At 32.0% G+C, this 17,889-nt stretch overlaps 1 protein-coding gene across 1 annotated transcript; it reads right to left on the bottom strand.

Moving 5' to 3' along the window:
- Window positions 1-535: 535 nt before the first annotated feature.
- SmD1 (small ribonucleoprotein particle protein SmD1) lies at window positions 536-14,613 on the bottom strand. The gene is made up of 4 exons (XM_076501749.1): window positions 14,455-14,613; window positions 2,512-2,588; window positions 1,498-1,689; window positions 536-1,263 (listed from the first exon to the last, which is right to left on the bottom strand). Exons 1-4 carry the CDS (start codon window positions 14,466-14,468, stop codon window positions 1,178-1,180), a joined length of 369 nt encoding a protein of 122 aa, XP_076357864.1. The 5' UTR covers window positions 14,469-14,613; the 3' UTR covers window positions 536-1,177.
- Between the last annotated feature and the right edge of the window lie 3,276 nt (window positions 14,614-17,889).

Genomic DNA, 17,889 nt, shown 5'->3' with positions numbered 1-17,889 from the left:
GATCATCTATGAAATTGTTTATACATTTGTTCCATTCAAATGTTTGTCATCCCTTCTAACATCATATTTGTTTTTCACATCATCTTTTTAAACCAGCATCATTCTTTTAACACTCAGTAAGCATCAAAGTACTAGTTAAAGAACATGGAATTTATTCTACAATAGAGTTTAACACTGCTACTTGAACTTAGGCTAAAATTACTGATTCAACATGACACAAAGCTAGCTTAATCTACAACGCATAACTCATTATACATTTGTAATTAGGTTTAATGTTGTACCAAGACTCAACAGTTCCTTATAAGGAAGAGGTATAGTTTTTTAAGTACTAAGCTGCCTATGTAAATATTGTGTCAAGTTAAATTACCTAAAAAAAATAAACAAGCAGTTTATACATTTATATATTCACTGAAAAAAACCTATTTGTGAAGAATGATTTTTCCTGAAATACATTTTCTACCTTGGAATTTAATTGTATTGTCTATTACCTGTAAACAAGCAATGATGTAATTCAATGAAAACCCTAGACAACAAGTTAAAGAATCACCAGCATGTCACAAATGTTATTTATTTCCAACAGAATCTTCATTTGCAAAATACAAATTAAGATACATTTAAAACCTTGACAGCAGTTCAAAACGTTACTTTCCTGACAATAACACCTTTATATGTCTTTGATATTTCTTAGATATACTCAAAAAAATTGTGCATACATTCCACAAGACAAAAGTATAAAGAGAAATGTGATTTTCAAGATGTACTACATTTATTGATAAGTCTCCGTATTTTCTAACATTATTTCAAACTGGTACACAATTACTTTTTAAATTTGATTTAAAGTTTTTTGATCCAGTGAAAACAATGAATGTGTAGAGATATCTTTTTGATTGCTAAACTATAACAGAAAAACTTTGCTTCACAAGGAGCTTAATTTAAAAAAGATGAAAATACGTATTTTAAATGTGATTACAAAAACGTTTCTTCAGCATGAATACAATTGTTTATACTTTACAAGCTGTCATGTTCTGTATGAAAACACATTTTTATTGAACTTTAATTTTGAGCTACATCTCGAAAGATTAGGTTAAAACTGAAAAATTTATACAAGCTCTGGGACAATCCAACAGCAACTGATGGCAGAGATGGTATGAAATACACGTAATGATCTTTAGTAAAGTTATCGTCTTCCACCTCCACCTCCACCCCGGCCACGACCTCTTCCTCTTCCCCTACCTCGGCCACGACCACGCCCTCGTCCCATCGCTAGATGAGTATGAAAATAATATATTATTTTTAACTAGGAAATGTAAGCTCACAAAAAATAAGAAACACTTCAGGTAATAAACAGTACTAACCAGAATATATATATATATATATAAAATGTCAAAACGAGGTAAACATCATCTTATGGGACTTTATAAAATTCAAAGTAACTATCCTGTGTTCAAGGAATCATTTAATTGTATAATAAAATCAATAATATAACAAGCATTCTACCTGCTTCTTTCTTCTTTGCTCTGGCCTTTGGTGTGTCATCTATAAGTAGTGTTTCAAGAGGAAGACTGTCAGGTAGAATAAAGTACCGGATATTGTTGCCTCGAATACTTAGTGTATCTAGTTGTACTGGATCACGATTCTTGACTGTCATCTTAACAGCTTTTAAATGGGTATTCATGGCAACATCAACTCCTGAATAGAAAGAAACATTTAGTCTCTTGATAAATATTACAGAATATAGACGATTCTAGTTGCATAGCATATTAACAACTGAACATAAAGGAAACTTTTGGTGTTACCCTTACAAGTTAGGGGAAAAAAAATTCAATTTTATACACACTTTATTAATAAAAACTATTAAAATTATTCAATACATGCTCCAAGGGACAGTTTGAAGTTCCCTTAAGTGTTTTTATTGTTCAGTGGTTTGGATACTTATTTCATTCCTCAATTTTTTCAAACTAATTTATTAAAATAAACCTTTCACAGTAGCTGTAACAAATGATAAAAGGTTACAGTTGACTTCAAGAATATCAGCATTAGTATATGATATTGCAAGTATGTGTTGCAGTTAATAATTTGTAGATAATCAACAAACACAAGTTTTACAATTAAGATGAGCACTAAAAATTTTTCCAGATGAAACTTGTTTTTGTCCATTTTGTAAGAATAAACATCTGAAAATAATACTTTTATAAAAGAATGAGCCAAATAATTCATTTTAAATATTAACTATCACCTTGTATCCTGACATGAATTAAATAAGTTTACATGACTAATTTCTTTTTCTAGCTTTATAAAATCATGCATGCATGCAAGCTGTAATACACTACATATAAATATTTCCATTACCTCACACTATATACAAACATCAATAAATTTTGACTTGAAACATGAACTGAAAGACTTATCAAAATTGGACAGTATATTAAAAATGTTAACTTAAAGTTTCACATAACTTCTACACAAGTAAATGATGCAAAGACTGGAATACTCTACAACTAAATATTTTACCTGCTACTGTCCCATGAACCTGTGTTCCATTTTTCAACTCTACTGTAACTGTCTCATGACTAAGTTTCATCAAAAACCTAAAAGTAGTCAAAATCAATGAAAATTAAATCTTTTTCCAGCCTCATAATTTAAGATGATACAACATATAAATATATTTAACAGTGCAACATACACTGTATAATAATTCATTAAAAACTTTTAATTGTCTGTCAGATTACTTCTGTAAGTGCAATTAGAAAATGATTACAAAAAGAATAATACACCAAGAAATTAATTGTGATGCAAGTGTTTAATGGAAGGGTATTTGATATTGTATAATTTAAAATAAAATCCTTGAAAGATAAAGCAGTTTATCCTTTAAATGCAGTATATTATTTTGAGAAATGTATAAATTCTGAAATAACACAAGTTTCTTGTTTAATTCTCTAATCAGCTTGTAATAAAAAATTTCCCTCACTTATTTATGTTGCCAGAACATTCTAAACTATTTTCCATTTGCAGGCCACCTACCAGAACAGAATATAACACAGAGCACCACCAATCATGCAGATATAACCAATTCTTGTTATTTCACAGTAATTTGTTTAATCTTACAAACACTTGATGATTAATTTACCAAAAGAAACTATAAAGTATGATTAAGATTTAAAACAAAAATTGTCAATTAAACATTTTCTTTTACTTACATTAATGGGAAGGTTGTGCTTGTTTTTAGTAGAAAGCTTATTTAAACCTGGCATAATATATATCAGTTTCAATGTCATACTAGACTTTACTCCCAGCCTAGATTTGTACTTATGTTTGATGACCACTGAGGCTGGAAACCTTGTTTCACACATGTAAGAGGTTGCACAGGTGACATGAAAACACTGAATGCAATATCTGACCAATAACCAAAAATTTATTAACAGTAATTCTGGAATTTTAATTTCAATCCATCATCAGAAAACTGGTCCATCAAATCTTCTTGTAATTTAGGTGGCAAAGTTCCTCTTTGTAACATACATAAACATGCATCACAAATCCAGTTGTACATGTCATGATTTTCAGTAAAGTAATTTTGGAATCATTCTTTGAGAGTGGTCAATTGAAAGCTGATACATCAGGAGTTATATTTTCATTCAAGTAAGATTTAACTAACAAAAACATTTAAAAATTTCCTTTTTCCAAATGGCAAGTTTTTTGCTAAAGCCTTGAACTTTGCCATGAGAACTAAATACCATCACACAGTCTTTGAAACAATTGGTTCCAATCACTAAGCTTTGAGAAAATGTACAAAGGATACATTACTTTAACCAGCCATTTCTCATCCACAAGATAATTATGTTCAAAATTACTGCTATTTAAAAAAAAAAAATTCCTGAAGATTAAATACAGCATCTTACCTATGGAAAACCGATGAACTTCTGTGTAGAACAGTAACTGTTCATGCTCCTTTCCCTTAATAAGGTTCAAGATTTTTATTGTTATATCTAGCACATTATTAGAAGGTAATACCTATAAATATGAATGTTACAATGCACCTAGGTAACATAAGAAACTACTATGCTAGTTCAAGCCAGGGCTCCAGTTTTACTTCACTGATCTGGCACCATCTGAACATGTAATAACACAGTTTCCAGTCTTTTTTTTCTTCAGTATAAAAGTCAAAACCCTCAAAAATATCTCCAATAGTAGTCCTAAACCCTTTCCAAACAGGTACCTCCTTTCCATGAAAGTCACAGAATTATGTTCAAATTTAATTAAGCAACTTCACTGTCAGTTAACACTAACAGTACATAATATAATTTGATGTTTTCTAAGTTTTAATTACTTCATTCCCAAAAATATCTTAAAAACTTAGAATTTCATTTTTATTGTCACATGACCCAGGAACCATGAAAAATCTCAACTTTCACACTGTCTTGAGCCAGATAATCCTAAGATTGCAAAAGTATTTCTAGACAATAAACTTACTTGCCCTTCTGAGTGGTAGTTCTTTGACAGAATCCAGTAGAAATAACTAAGAAATCCTGCCAACCCATGACAGATACTTTGCCCACCTTCTATACTTAACCTTGAGATTCATGAACCACATGTTTATAATTATCAGAAAAATTCTTATTTTACATCATAATTCAAATGTAGTTATTTTGAAACTGGCAAACAGTTGTCATTATCAGGTAGAAGTAACTGTCAATTGTATTGTTGGTTGCTTTATTCATGATAGAACTTACAATTGTTTCTTACCTAAATATGTTTGATATACAGTGAAATGGTATTCAGGTTTTACTTTCATACATTATTTGTGCATTATTTATAATTTCAAAATTCATATTTGAAAGGTTTAATAAGTTTTATAAAATGACCAAAACTTTGCATTGTTCCACAAAGTTTAAATTTCTAAGTGAGTTAAAAAATTTTGTTGGGTGCAAAACCATCCCTTCCAATGACAGTGTTGTATCACCCATGGACAACTGTTGATGCATTTCCACATAAAGAACAAGAAAGGAAAATAAAACATTGAAAATAACCTAAGTAAAAAGACAAAATTATAAATGACCCAAAATATAACTTTGAGATTATGCAACAAAGAAATAAGAGGTGTTTGTATATTTCCATTTTTTAATTTCAAAGATTTCACTGCACTGCATGCTGATGATAGTAATAGTAGACGAAACAGAAATTAAACTAACAATTTACCTTAAAAATGCTTTTGATATTCATTTAAGAGGTTCTAGAGACTATTCAAGTGAAATGTGAAAATTATAAGATACAAATGATATTTTATAACATAAAAATTGCCTTACAGGTGAACTATTCAGAGTCCAAGTTCAAATCACTATATTAAATAATGAATTTATTGGGAACAATAAAAATTAACACTTTTTCAGAAGTCATTTGATGAACATAAGTAAATTCAATCCAGAAACCCCCAAAAAATGTGGTTGTTTTGGATACATCTTTTCAAATGTCCCTCCCCCTTAATTGATAAATGTTTAAGTGAAATACAGCATGCTCAATTTTCCATACTAGTTAGTACTAAGGTTTACCTACTAAAAATAAACTCAGTATATATCAATAGGCACATTCTCAGTATCATTAATTAAGCAACTGCCAAACTTTCATGTTTCTGGCAGATCTTTTTATGTTTAGCTTTCAACTGAGATAAGAATTTCATCAGTGATTTGTTGCAGAAAGTTGAAGCACCACAACAGTCAACAGTAGGATGAAGAGACAGGATCACTTTGAAAACAGCTACAAAGTATAATATGGTACTCAGCTTGCTGAACAATATCTACCAAAGTGGTCCTAAATGTGAATATCTCTGCACATCATTTGAAGACTTCAATGCTTCTTGTGCTTGGCCATTAAGCTTGTGATACGCTGACAAATTTCAGTCAACTTACCACTACCAATTACTTTTCACAGCACCAATGCTAAAAAGTGTAGGAACTATTTTTAGACAATAAGTGTCCAAAATTTTTAGTTTAAATTAAGAAAAACCAGATGGAGTGATTTTCTTTATTCAAAACAAATGTTCTCCACTAGCTTGTGAAAAGTCTTAAATATTTTATTTTGCAATTACACACTTTAGGAAGGCTGAAGTTGGAGAAGAAACACTCATATCAAGAGGGTAAGATAGGTGATGGGTCAAATGTACTTTATTTCTACAACTGAAGCTCTGGTTAAAAATGATAGTGTTCAGTAGATAAGACTTTTTTTTGCTACTTTCATTAACAGTACTGATTAGAGTTAAAATATCTAAGTTTACTTCTTTTTTAGTTTACTTTCTATCATAAAGTTTGTTTTTTGCATTGTTAGTCTAATACATGCATTTAGATTTAAATTTCCTAAACTGGCCAAACCTTGTGAAATATTAAACACATTTAAGGAAAAGAGTACTGTTGGTAATGTAAACCAGCCAATCCACCATAACTGACTAAAATAAATTGCTAGAAGCCAACTCTTATCATTCAAATAATTAGGTAACCTTTTTCTTAAATTAACTGCATCTTCCATATCTGAAAGTAACTTATTTCAGAGGCCAACTACCTTACCAGAAAATAAAGATCTCTCACCTTAAGGAAACTCCTATCCTGCAAAAAATTTGTATTTGTCCTTTAGTCTTAATGTTTTACCCAATAAATATAAAAAAAATGATGCATCGACATTATCAATACCTGTTACAAGTTTAAGCATCTTTACCAGATCCTTCTTGAACTCTTCCTTTTCCAAAAAAAAAACAATTTTAGAGACCTTAACTTATTTTTGTATGACAACCTTTCCATCCCAAGTTTTAACCTAGTAGCCTTTCTTTAAACCTTTCCAACAGTTCAATACCCTTTTAAATGTAAGGAACATCAGACAGGCGACATCTCCAAATGTGGTTTGCCCAATGACATAATATCTTCAGACTATATCTAACATTTCTGTTGAAACAAAAATCCTATTTGCACAACCACTAGCAATGACAAATTACTTGAGATAGGTAAACACTGATCAACCACAGCACCAAGAACTCTTCTTCCAAAACACTATTTAGTTATCCCTTTGTAATTTATATTCATAATTAAAATTATTTATGTAAAAACAGCTTGTTTGAGTTGAGTTGTTTTTTTTTAAAGTAGAGGAGCAAACAACGTTTCAACATTCTTCGGTCATCGTCAGGTTCACAATGACTGAAGAAGGTCGAAACGTTGTTTGCTCCTCTACGGTTAAAAAAAAAAAATCTCAACCCAAATGAGCCGTTTTTACATATACATTTTTCTCTAAAAGTGGGTTTTCTCAACATCACTAATTTAAATTATTATCCTACATGCATTACATTGCATTTATTATAATTAAAAAGCATCTGCTATTTATTTGTCCAACTCACCATTTAACCCTTTCATGACAGGTCACAGTACAAACACCACGTCTTCACATTTTTGGACTTGCATTCAAATTCATATTGCCCTACTATTTTATGAATTTATATCAATAAGCTTGGAATCAAATTGTATATCATAATTCAAACATTAATATTATTTATGAATTATTTTTAATTTAAAAGTAAATATTAAAAGAACATCTAAATATAGATTTTAGTGAGTCATGTGGTATGCTGAATGCAGCACTTTAAAACTGTATGATGTCAAAATACTAAGTCTAAAGTATTGAATGAATTAGGAACTCAAAGTACCAATATTTTCAAGTTAGAATATAAAATGAAAAGTTCATATCTTTTTGTTTTGCTGAGATATAGCTTATGTACTGAATCAAACACAGTGACCTTGTTCACCTCTGTTTTTGGATATGGTCTTTCACATACACTTTAATATATGACATGTGAATAACAAATTGACAGCTCATAATCCATCTCATGGTTTGTTCAGCCATTTTAATCTGTTAAAAGACAACCACTACCACACACTTTTGAACCACAATTTCAAGGAGGAAGGTAGTATCTTTAGTCTGCTCCAAATTTCATATTTTTTAGACAAGTACAACTAAGTTATAAGCTTGATAATTTATAGTAATATTCTGATATCAATACAGTGATTTTTTTTTTTTGTTATTCAACTGTATATACAAAACCTAAAATAACTGTTTCATATCCTCCACATGTGAACTTTTATAAGGCTTAGCAACCTATGTCTATCAGTGACAGAGTTCAAAGGTCATAGGTGGAGATAATTGTTTATTTCCTCATTGCTCTATAAATGTAAGAAAAATAAGTTTAATAACTTATTTCTAAATAGTAATAATCTGTATACATATGTATTATAAATGAGATGTGACTTCATTATTACAAACTACTAAACAACTGAAGCATGGCTAAGACAGGATCACTTTGAAAAGACTGAAGGCCAGTTTCATATTATTGGATATGGCAACTTGAGTACACATGCATCACTTTAATGCAAGCTAGGTAATTTTAGCAAGGCATCACTCAAAGGAATTAGGTTGTCCAGAAATTAATGTCAGAATTTTCATGATGACATTTAGAAGCTGAATAGAGTAACTTGTCATTGGTTGGTTGGTTTAATCCAATGTTTATCACTTACAAAGTGTCTTAATTATCAGTTGTTCCAATTTTACTCAGAGTAAGTTTTGCAACCCCTAAGGCAGCATGGACAAGGACTTTCATCTGATTTTCCTCCAAGACCTCAAACTTGGACAAAAAGCTATCAAAACTACACAAAACATCAACCAGGCACAAATCTATTCCTGAACATATAGTTAAACATTGGTTCCAAAAGTTTCAACATGGAGATGAAAGTCTTGCAGACCACAAAGGTTGTAAAAGGAAGCCATCATTAGATGAAAACACATTAAGGGAAGCAATTGAGACAGACCCTCACACAAAAAACCTAGGCACAAGCAAATCAAGCATTGCGAGCTACCCAAGTGTGATTGAAAAGACAAAGTTGGATAAGTGGGTTCTGCATGAGCTGTCTGAAGACTAGCAAAATTGGCTTTATGAGACCCACTCTATGCTACAACTTCAGAACCAAAATGATCCATTTGTTGAATGGATAATGACATGCAATGAAATATGGATTATGTACAACAATCAGAAATTATATGCATAATGGCTCAATTGCAAAACAGCCCTAAAACATTTTCCAAGGCCCAAGTTTCACCAAAGAAAGGTCATGGTAACCGTATGGTGGACTGCAGCTGGCATCATTCACTACAACTTTTTGAAGCCAGGTTAAACAATCGCAGAGGACAAATACTGTCATAAACTAGATGAAATGCACTGAAAGTTACACAAGAAACATCCACCTCTGGTCAACTGAAGGGGCCCTATTCTTCTTCATGACAATGCTTGTCTCCACGTGTCAAGGATGATGCTCCATAGGTTGAATGAATTGGGAATCGAGGTTCTGCATCATCCACCTTATTCCCCAAAGCTTTCTCCTACAGATTTTCATTTTTTAAGCAATTTGACAACTTTTTGAACAATAACCTCTTTCAAAACCAGACAACTGCAGAAGAAGCTTTCAGAGAGTTCATAGACCATAAAAACTATGATTTCTAAAGCAGGGGGATAAACATCATTACACGTTGGCAAAAGTGTGTTGAACAAATGGTGCTTATTTTGATTAAAGCATGTTTTACAACACTGGTTTATACTTTTCCAAACTTTGCAGTTCAAAAACATTTATTTCCGGACAGCTCAATAATTATAATAAAACATAATAAAATTATGAGCCTTAATCTACTTTAACTAAACATTTGTGTATTTGCAGTCATTCTAGCATGAAAAACAAAGTATAATTTATTGGCTGGTTAGTTGATTTGGTTTTTATGGCACAAAGCAACTGAGCTATCTGTGCCAAACATCCAGTACAAAGTTAAAATTAAAGTAAAAACAGGAAATTTATAAAATGAATTTAAGGTAAAATAACAAGTAAAAAAAAAAAAAAGCATAAAACCTACATTTACATCTAGCATTAAAAGAAAAACTACAGTAATACAAGTAGTAAAGGACTTTCTGTAGCATAACTGTAATTATGTGAATTCACCAGGAAAACTAACAGGTAAGTACAAAAACCACCATCAGTCACCTGAAGTTGGCCTTTCCAGTCCTGGTTCTGAGTTATTTGATGTTATAACCATATTCAAAAAGTAATAAAAATATTAAAAGACTTGTAACAAAATTTTAATAATAATTCACCAGGATGACTAACAAATAGTTCGAACAGCAGCATTCGTCACCTGAAGTTGGCCTTTCACGTTCTGGTTTTGAGTTATTTGACATTACGGCCATTTCCTAATTTCAAACTGAACTACGTGGACCCTGATTCTTAAAAGGAAATCACATTAAAGAAGGTCTAATGTATAAATTATAAACCTTAAGTGGCATTAAAAAGATTATGGCCTTTAAAAAACGAAAACATTTCCAAGGTGGACAGTGTCACCATCACCAATAACACTGTCTAATGTCATGGACAAACCTTGGGACAGAATATGGTGAAAATTGTGCCATCATTGAGTCATAATGATGGCAAGACAGTAAAATGTGGTTTACTGTGACCTGAATATCACACAGGTTACACAATGGTGCATCAGTTCCAGATAAAAGAAAACGATGAGTTAAAAAACTATGACCAATGTGTAGCCTAGTGAGAACAACTTCCTCTTTCCAATCCTTATGGAAGCAAGACAGCCAAAGTCCAATATAGGGTTTCATATTTGGAAAAGCTTGTCGTCATGTTGCTCTTTCCAAGTCGACTGCCAACTGGCACGGAGTTTAGCCTTAAATACAGGACCATAGTCCATGTATGGAACAGGCACAGCAGTGACAGTGCTAGAGCAGATATTTTATGCTGTGGCATCAGCAAGCTCATTCCCACAAATACTAACATGGCTCAATATTCAGAAAAACTGGATAGAAGTAGATGTTTAAGATAACTGGGCCACTCGGTTTTAACTATCAGCGAGAACAGGGTGTGAACTGACATGAAGCAATTCCAGGGCCAGTAGCGAACTAAGAGAGTCAGTATAAATAGTACAGTTTGAATACTGCTTAGCTTCTATGTGATCCAGGGCAAGAGAAATGGCACACAGTTCAGCAGTGAATACAGAAGCTGTAAAGCGTATTCTGCACGCAACCACCAAACCACAACAAACCAAGGCTGAGCCCACACAGTCACCTGATTTTGAACCATCTGTATAAATAGGAGTGGAAGGATGGTTCTGAAAGATGTTCTGCAAATAACAGACAGTATTTCCAATCAGGAGTGTATGCTTTTCTCAAGACTTAAAGATAGGTCACACTGGGAGACCATAAAAAGCCATGGTGGGATGGGCTGACCAGTGGATACAGTAATGTTATCCAAAAACAGACCCAATTCATCAAACTGCACCTGGATACAAAGGCCAAAAGGAGCAATGGAAGATAGTCTATTTTGAATAAGTATGGCCCACCGAGGAAGGAAAACACAATCCCAGGTGGGATGCTTTGGTAAGGAACAAAGTTTTGAAGCATATAGTGAAGACAGTTGCAAACAGCAGAGGTGCAACGAAGGTTTACAAGATTCTACATATAAGCTTTGAACTGGGGAAGTGCAGAAAGCCCCAGTTCAGAGCCAAAGTCCTTGATGATGAATGGGGTCCAGCATTTTCAAGGCTGAGGGTCTGGCAGACCCACAAACCAGTGATCCACAGTATAGTTTTGAACAAATAAGAGCACAATATATCTTTAGCACAGAACATCGATCCACTCCCAAGGTGGTGGAAGAGAGGACATGGAGGATGTTCAGTGCTCTTGTACATTTGACCCATAGCTGCTTTATGTGTGGTATAAAGGTCAGCTTATGGTCAAATATAAGCCCCAAGAACTTTGTCTCAGGGACCACAGGCAGCACAACTTTGCCAATATGGAGTTCAGAATCAGAGTGAATGCCCCGTCAGCAGCAAAATTGCATGCAAACAATTTTAAAGAGAAGTTAAAGCCGTTGCCGTGGTCTACTTCAGTAAACGATTGAGGGCAGCCTGCAGGTGCCTCTCAATATACCTTATGTTCAACGACTAACAGGAGATATGAAAGTCATCGACATAGAGCCCTTTTGCAACAGTAAGAAGGGGTTGTTCAGTGATAGCATTAATCTTTATACTGAAAAGTGTGACACTCAAAACACAGCCCCGAAGGACTCCAAGCTCCTGTAGAAAATAACGGGAAAGTGTTGAACTCACGTGAAATTGGAATTTACTGTCCATTAAAATTTTTTAATAAAAATGGGCAAATGGCCATAGATGTCTCACAAAACACCACACCTCCAAGTTGTATTATAAGCCTTCTCAATGTCAAAGAATACTGATACAAGATGTTGTTTGAGAACCCACACTGGGTAGGTGAGAATAGGTGGTTTAATTTGAGGAACCAAATCAGATGAGCATTAACCATCCTCTCTAAGATCTTAGAGACAGCTCGTCAAAGCAATTGGATGGTAGTTTGAAGGAATCTTGGGATCCTTTCCAGGCTTAGAGAAAGGTAGAGCAATAAGTAATGTTATGAAGCATTTTGAAACATCGCACCTCTTTTTCTTCCAACCATTTAGGGCAAGAACGAAAGTATGATGGGTGAGAGCCATTGCAACTGATGCAATGAGGGTCCGTTTCACACTCAGTGGCATCATACTCCTCACCACCACCACCACAAGCACACGTCAAGGAACCACGACCTGGGAAGTTCACTCACAACATACAGGAATCCACACCCAGGGGTATAATTTATATTTAATTTTTTATGGTGGTTATAAAATTGGTCAAATTCACAGATTCTACATAGTCAAAGAAGAGAAAATACACAAAACAAAAAGCCTAAGTGAAAGCAAATGTTTGAAATATATTTAGGACATTTTAGAGATTACACAAATAATATTTGATATTTTTTAGATGAAAAATAACATGAAGTCACTTTGCTCTCAGACCAATAGCAAAACAGACTTGACATTTTAACAAACAAATCTTTAGGAAAAATGCTTCATTAAAAAAATATTTTGTGTCCAAAAAACTTGTAATATTTACTAAAAGTCTACCAATTTTTGTGAATATACACATACTGCACCAAAAGTTATAGTGTAAATACTTGTGTGCAAATGTGTATTTGAACTCGTATATTACACCAAGGTTAATAAAAAACCCTCTGCTTTCTTCCATCGAGACATTTTTCTATTCAATAAGCCAACCTGTTCTTCACACCTACAAAGCTGACCTTTCTCTAAACAATTGTTGGACCACTTTGTCAAATACTTTTTAAAAATCCAGATACACTAAATCTGCACCCATACCTTCATCTATATAAGCAATAATAAATTCAAAAAATGTCAAAAGTTTTATGAATGATTTCCCTTGGTGACAACATGCCAACTATTTTATAAACCTTTAATCTTTGTTAAGTGGCTTTGTAAAGCCTCTTTTATCACTTTCAAAAACTAGTGAGACTAACAGAGCTATATTTTTGCAACTTCTATTGCAATGAGGAATGACATTAACCAACTTACAGTTTTCTGGAATTGCAGATGAAAATATTGCTAACAGCAGAGGTAACCAATTAATGAAACAATACTTTTAACATTTATAATTATAGATATACAAAAGTATATTTAGTTAGCTATAACGATTTATAAATGCCAGTCTGTACTCAAAAATTACTGTGAATGGCTAAGTAAACCTATGTGTAAAAGCACGTTTATAGTGTGACACAATACAGTTTCTAATTTTGCAAAATAACATTATTTTACAAAGATGTTGTCATAAACAAAAAAATAAAATATGGCTCTCCAAGTAAGAGAACAGACACTATTTAATTATAAATTAATATCAATATTAGTAATAATAATTCTATGTTACTGTTAAAATTAGGACTACTAGTAGGCCTAATTCATAAGTACGTAAAATGAACTGCTAGTTTTACTGCGATAAATTAACTAACCTCTACGTATTAGTTTATGAAATATCTCTTGAAATTGAATACGCTAGTATATGCAATTACATAGGGAAATGATGAACTGGTAATTTATAATTTTAATTTGATAAGCAAGGATAATCTTGTTTGTATATTCAATGCCAACGTTATAACTTTAATACTGATAGACTTACACAACAAATTACATTTTGTCACAACTTAGCAGTAGTGTTAGTTTAACTTATAAGTTAGGCTTAAGAGTAAAAAAGAAATTAAAGAATTTGGTTATTCATACGACATACTTAAGATAAACGTTTCGTTGATAACTAACTAGCTACGTAAAGTTAATTTTCAAAAATCATTTAAAATTTGAAAGGGTCAAAGCTTGGGCAAGAGATGTTTGGCGGTACACCGGCATCTTATTAACACGTTTTTTATCTGGCAGTTCACAGATTTATTTTCGTCTTGCTTCTATTTTTATGGAGTAACGAAACGTCCTCTGACAATAACAATAGCATAATATACACACACTACCTTAATTTAATATCAAACATAAATACCTGATTAATTTCATAATGAATTGACAAAACTTAATCCTATTGTCTCCTCAACTTTCCTGCTCAACACTAATATTTCAACGAACCTACAGCACCTCCACATCCCTCTATCAACTTATAACTTTGAAAAATCAAATATATTTTAAAATTATTTGATGTAATACAAAAATGAAAACAATTTTAGGAAAAACATCTCATTTATACGTGAACATGGAACAAAATATCAACAAAAATCCTATTAATTTAAACAATTTAATTATATTTAAAATATTTACTGATTTTTCCACAATGAATCGAATTAATTAAACAGTATCGAAAAAGATACGAATGAAAGTGAAAACGTAAACCAACATCCAAACGAAAATGAAAAATAACCAACTTTTCGAAAGTTTGCAAGAGGGATAACTTCAGATAATATGCAGCAGTTAAATAACCAAAGACATAAAATGTGATTAATCATATGTCGTTGGAAAATAGAGCTCTCAACTCGCAATCTGCGGATTTGAATCCTATCTACGGTTATATCTATCTCTTTCGGCCGTTCAGGGCGTTAAAATGTGTCGGCCATTTCCACTTTTGTTCGGTAAAGAGTAATTGAAGAGTTGAAGTAGGTATTGTTGATTATCCTCATTTTTTGCAGTCTATCATATCTAAATAAAGTAATGCTGGCGCAGGTAACTTACGAGTGTCTTTGTGCGAAATTAAACAAAACAGCAAATCATGTAGGGCATTCAGGGCCTCCGAATTTAAAGCGATTTCGTGGCCAAGGAATTGTTTGCAAAACTTATATATAACCACATAATCAAATCCGAATTTTTAGACTTATTAAATTTTAAATCAGTGTTACTGTTACCAGATTTATAACTTTCGCTTTCGTTTCATTTTACCTTAAGTGATGTTTGTTGACCAGTCTTATTAATGACATGTCAAGACTTCTAAAGACTAAAAGCTCGTTTGTTGTTGTTCTTTCACGAATATAAAAGCATCAAATTGATGTTAATAAGATAACTGAAAAAAAATTATATCTAACGTACTTTTAAACATGATTGACTTAAACTGGTTTTACTTTAAGCGAGAGTTACATGATTGTAAATTTTGCCACATAACTAATACATATCTTTTAAATCAATAATTTTATAGTGCTTAGTTTAAAATGATTAGCTGCATAATTTTAATATTTTGTTGCATATTATTTGTTTTTTGTATGTTTTATTACAATGAGATATTTTATTTGTTCCTGTGTGGTATTCTCAGGTTCATTGATTTCTTTAGAGTAATGTGTAGAAGCAGCAGAATAAAAAGATGCCTGACAGCAAATGTTTTACGAAGCAAAATTTTAATTCTCCATCTTAAACTAAGTTTGACGTAAAGAAATTGATTCGACATAAGCTCTTTTTTAATGTAAAGCAACTAAGACTATCTGTCTAGTACCAATTTTGACAATTCAAAACCAACCAGCCAGTAACCCCACCTCTAACCTTTTTGATCATTAATAACGGTATTATCCATCACTTTATAATTCTCCAATGACTGAAAAGGCAATCATGTTTGACGCTATGTTTTTATTATTGAGTTATGAGTTGTTTCTCTAACCATCAGGCCTTCAACATAAGTTTAGGACAGTGAACCAATTTGTATTTCAAACAAACAAAAATTGAAGTTTAAGGGAAGTGCTTTTTGTGTGCTCCTTTACTGGAGAATTTGGACTTGTTTGTAAATGTTAATCAGATCAAAAATGCTCCAGATTAAAGAAAAACATATTATTATATTCCTGAAATAACAATGTCGTTTTTCTCAAGGTACAAGTACCACCCAAATTTATTGATTGCCACTTTAACTTCAAAATATGGGGAATTTTATATTATGACAACATACAGAATACTCAGAATATTATATTTAATATATCAAATAAGGGGGTATTAAATAAAAAGTTTGCTTGCAAATCTCCAACCTGGTACAATACTTATTATAAAGAACTGACAAAAGTATACAGGTGATCCTAGAAACAATTAGTCAAATTAGTTGTAATTTCCTTAAATTTGGTCTATCACTTTGTGTTATTAAAGTTCTGAAACAAAAAGGAATTGGATGCATGAACACTTCAGATAGTGTGTTTACAAAAAATATAATTTTAAGATTATTCTTAAAAAATAAAAACAGGCAATTTAAAAATGTGTAGAAATACTGTAGCTATCAAGAAATGAAGAGATGCCCAAATGTAAAAGAAGTCACAAAAGAAAAAAATAATTGAAACTATGTTGAGCTATTAATGTAGTCCATTACAAGAACAAAGATCAACTAATATCATTAAGCAAAATAATATCTGCAGGATAGTTTGATGAAAGAAAGCAAAAATTTGTTATTGCTGGAATTCAGATGAACCCAGATAAGTATTTGGGTCTTTGTTTTGTCTTTTCATATTAATGATAATAGATAGAAGCATAATTAATAAAGGGTGTTTCTAGCTGTACAGACGGCATGCGAGAGTTACAGAATAGCAGAATGCATTGGTAACTTGGACAAATATTTGGCAAATTATCTATAATCATAGTAAGCTCAAGGTAACATATTCAAGAACTCTCACTGAAAACAAAACCTTGGTTTAGTGGTAGACAAGTAACTCAAGACATTGAGGTAGTACTCTGTTGCTAGTAGAATTTGTAACTAAGGGCTAATTCTAATTAAAAGTCAACAGAGGTAGGTTTCTATTATGTCTGCAAGTTACTAGCTAGATCTTACTTTGAATACTGTATTACTCATTTGGTTTCTTTATATAAAAAAATTCCACCAATTATTGGAAAGGTCAGAGGCACCCAAGTGTTGTTACTATTACCTGTTTTTATTCTAAACAACTCAGAACAGGTTAACATTAAATTTATAATTGATAAAATATTATACAAATGTTAATATATTGGCAGCAGCAGAAAACTTGTATTTTACACTCTCATAACTTAAAGATGGTATCTTTTTTTCAGGTTATACTTGTAAGTATATCCAAAATAATTAGCTTTCATTTCATAAACTAGTAGAAATTTTCTGTTTCAAACAAAAAGTTATAAGCTACATTGGTCACTCCATAAAGGATTATACATGCATGAGTCAATATCATTGCTCCCTTTGGATGACGGTGGTATTTAATTTAAGAGTTGATACAGAAATTTGTGGGAGTTAGTATGAATTTGGGCTAAGCTGAATATGTACAATGGCAATGCCAATGATAATCTGTTGTTTATTGTAAATCTTGATACTTACCTGCTGGACATCAGTAAGCTTGAATACTACACATGTACACATGACTGGGTAAATTACCATATTACTTTGGATTTAAGATGCCCTCTAATTTAGGATGCACCCCACTTTTTAAAAAGGATTTTCATTTAAAAAAATCTGGATGATAATTAGAAAGGAGTAAATATGTTTTAAAAAGAGTTTATTAAT

Source organism: Tachypleus tridentatus, chromosome 5 (genome assembly GCF_004210375.1).
Source record: "Tachypleus tridentatus isolate NWPU-2018 chromosome 5, ASM421037v1, whole genome shotgun sequence".
Lineage (NCBI taxonomy): Eukaryota > Metazoa > Arthropoda > Merostomata > Xiphosura > Limulidae > Tachypleus > Tachypleus tridentatus.
Note: the sequence above shows the minus strand (reverse complement) of the source record. Positions and strands in the feature narration are given on the sequence as shown.

Bases quoted from the DNA above. Each gene is read 5' to 3' on its own strand.
- SmD1 (XM_076501749.1), bottom strand. The intron at 1,690-2,511 runs GTAAAATATTTA...CTTTCTATTCAG, and splicing joins GGTTCATGGGACAGTAGCAG to GAGTTGATGTTGCCATGAAT. The intron at 1,264-1,497 runs GTAGAATGCTTG...ATACTCATCTAG, and splicing joins AGCAAAGAAGAAAGAAGCAG to CGATGGGACGAGGGCGTGGT.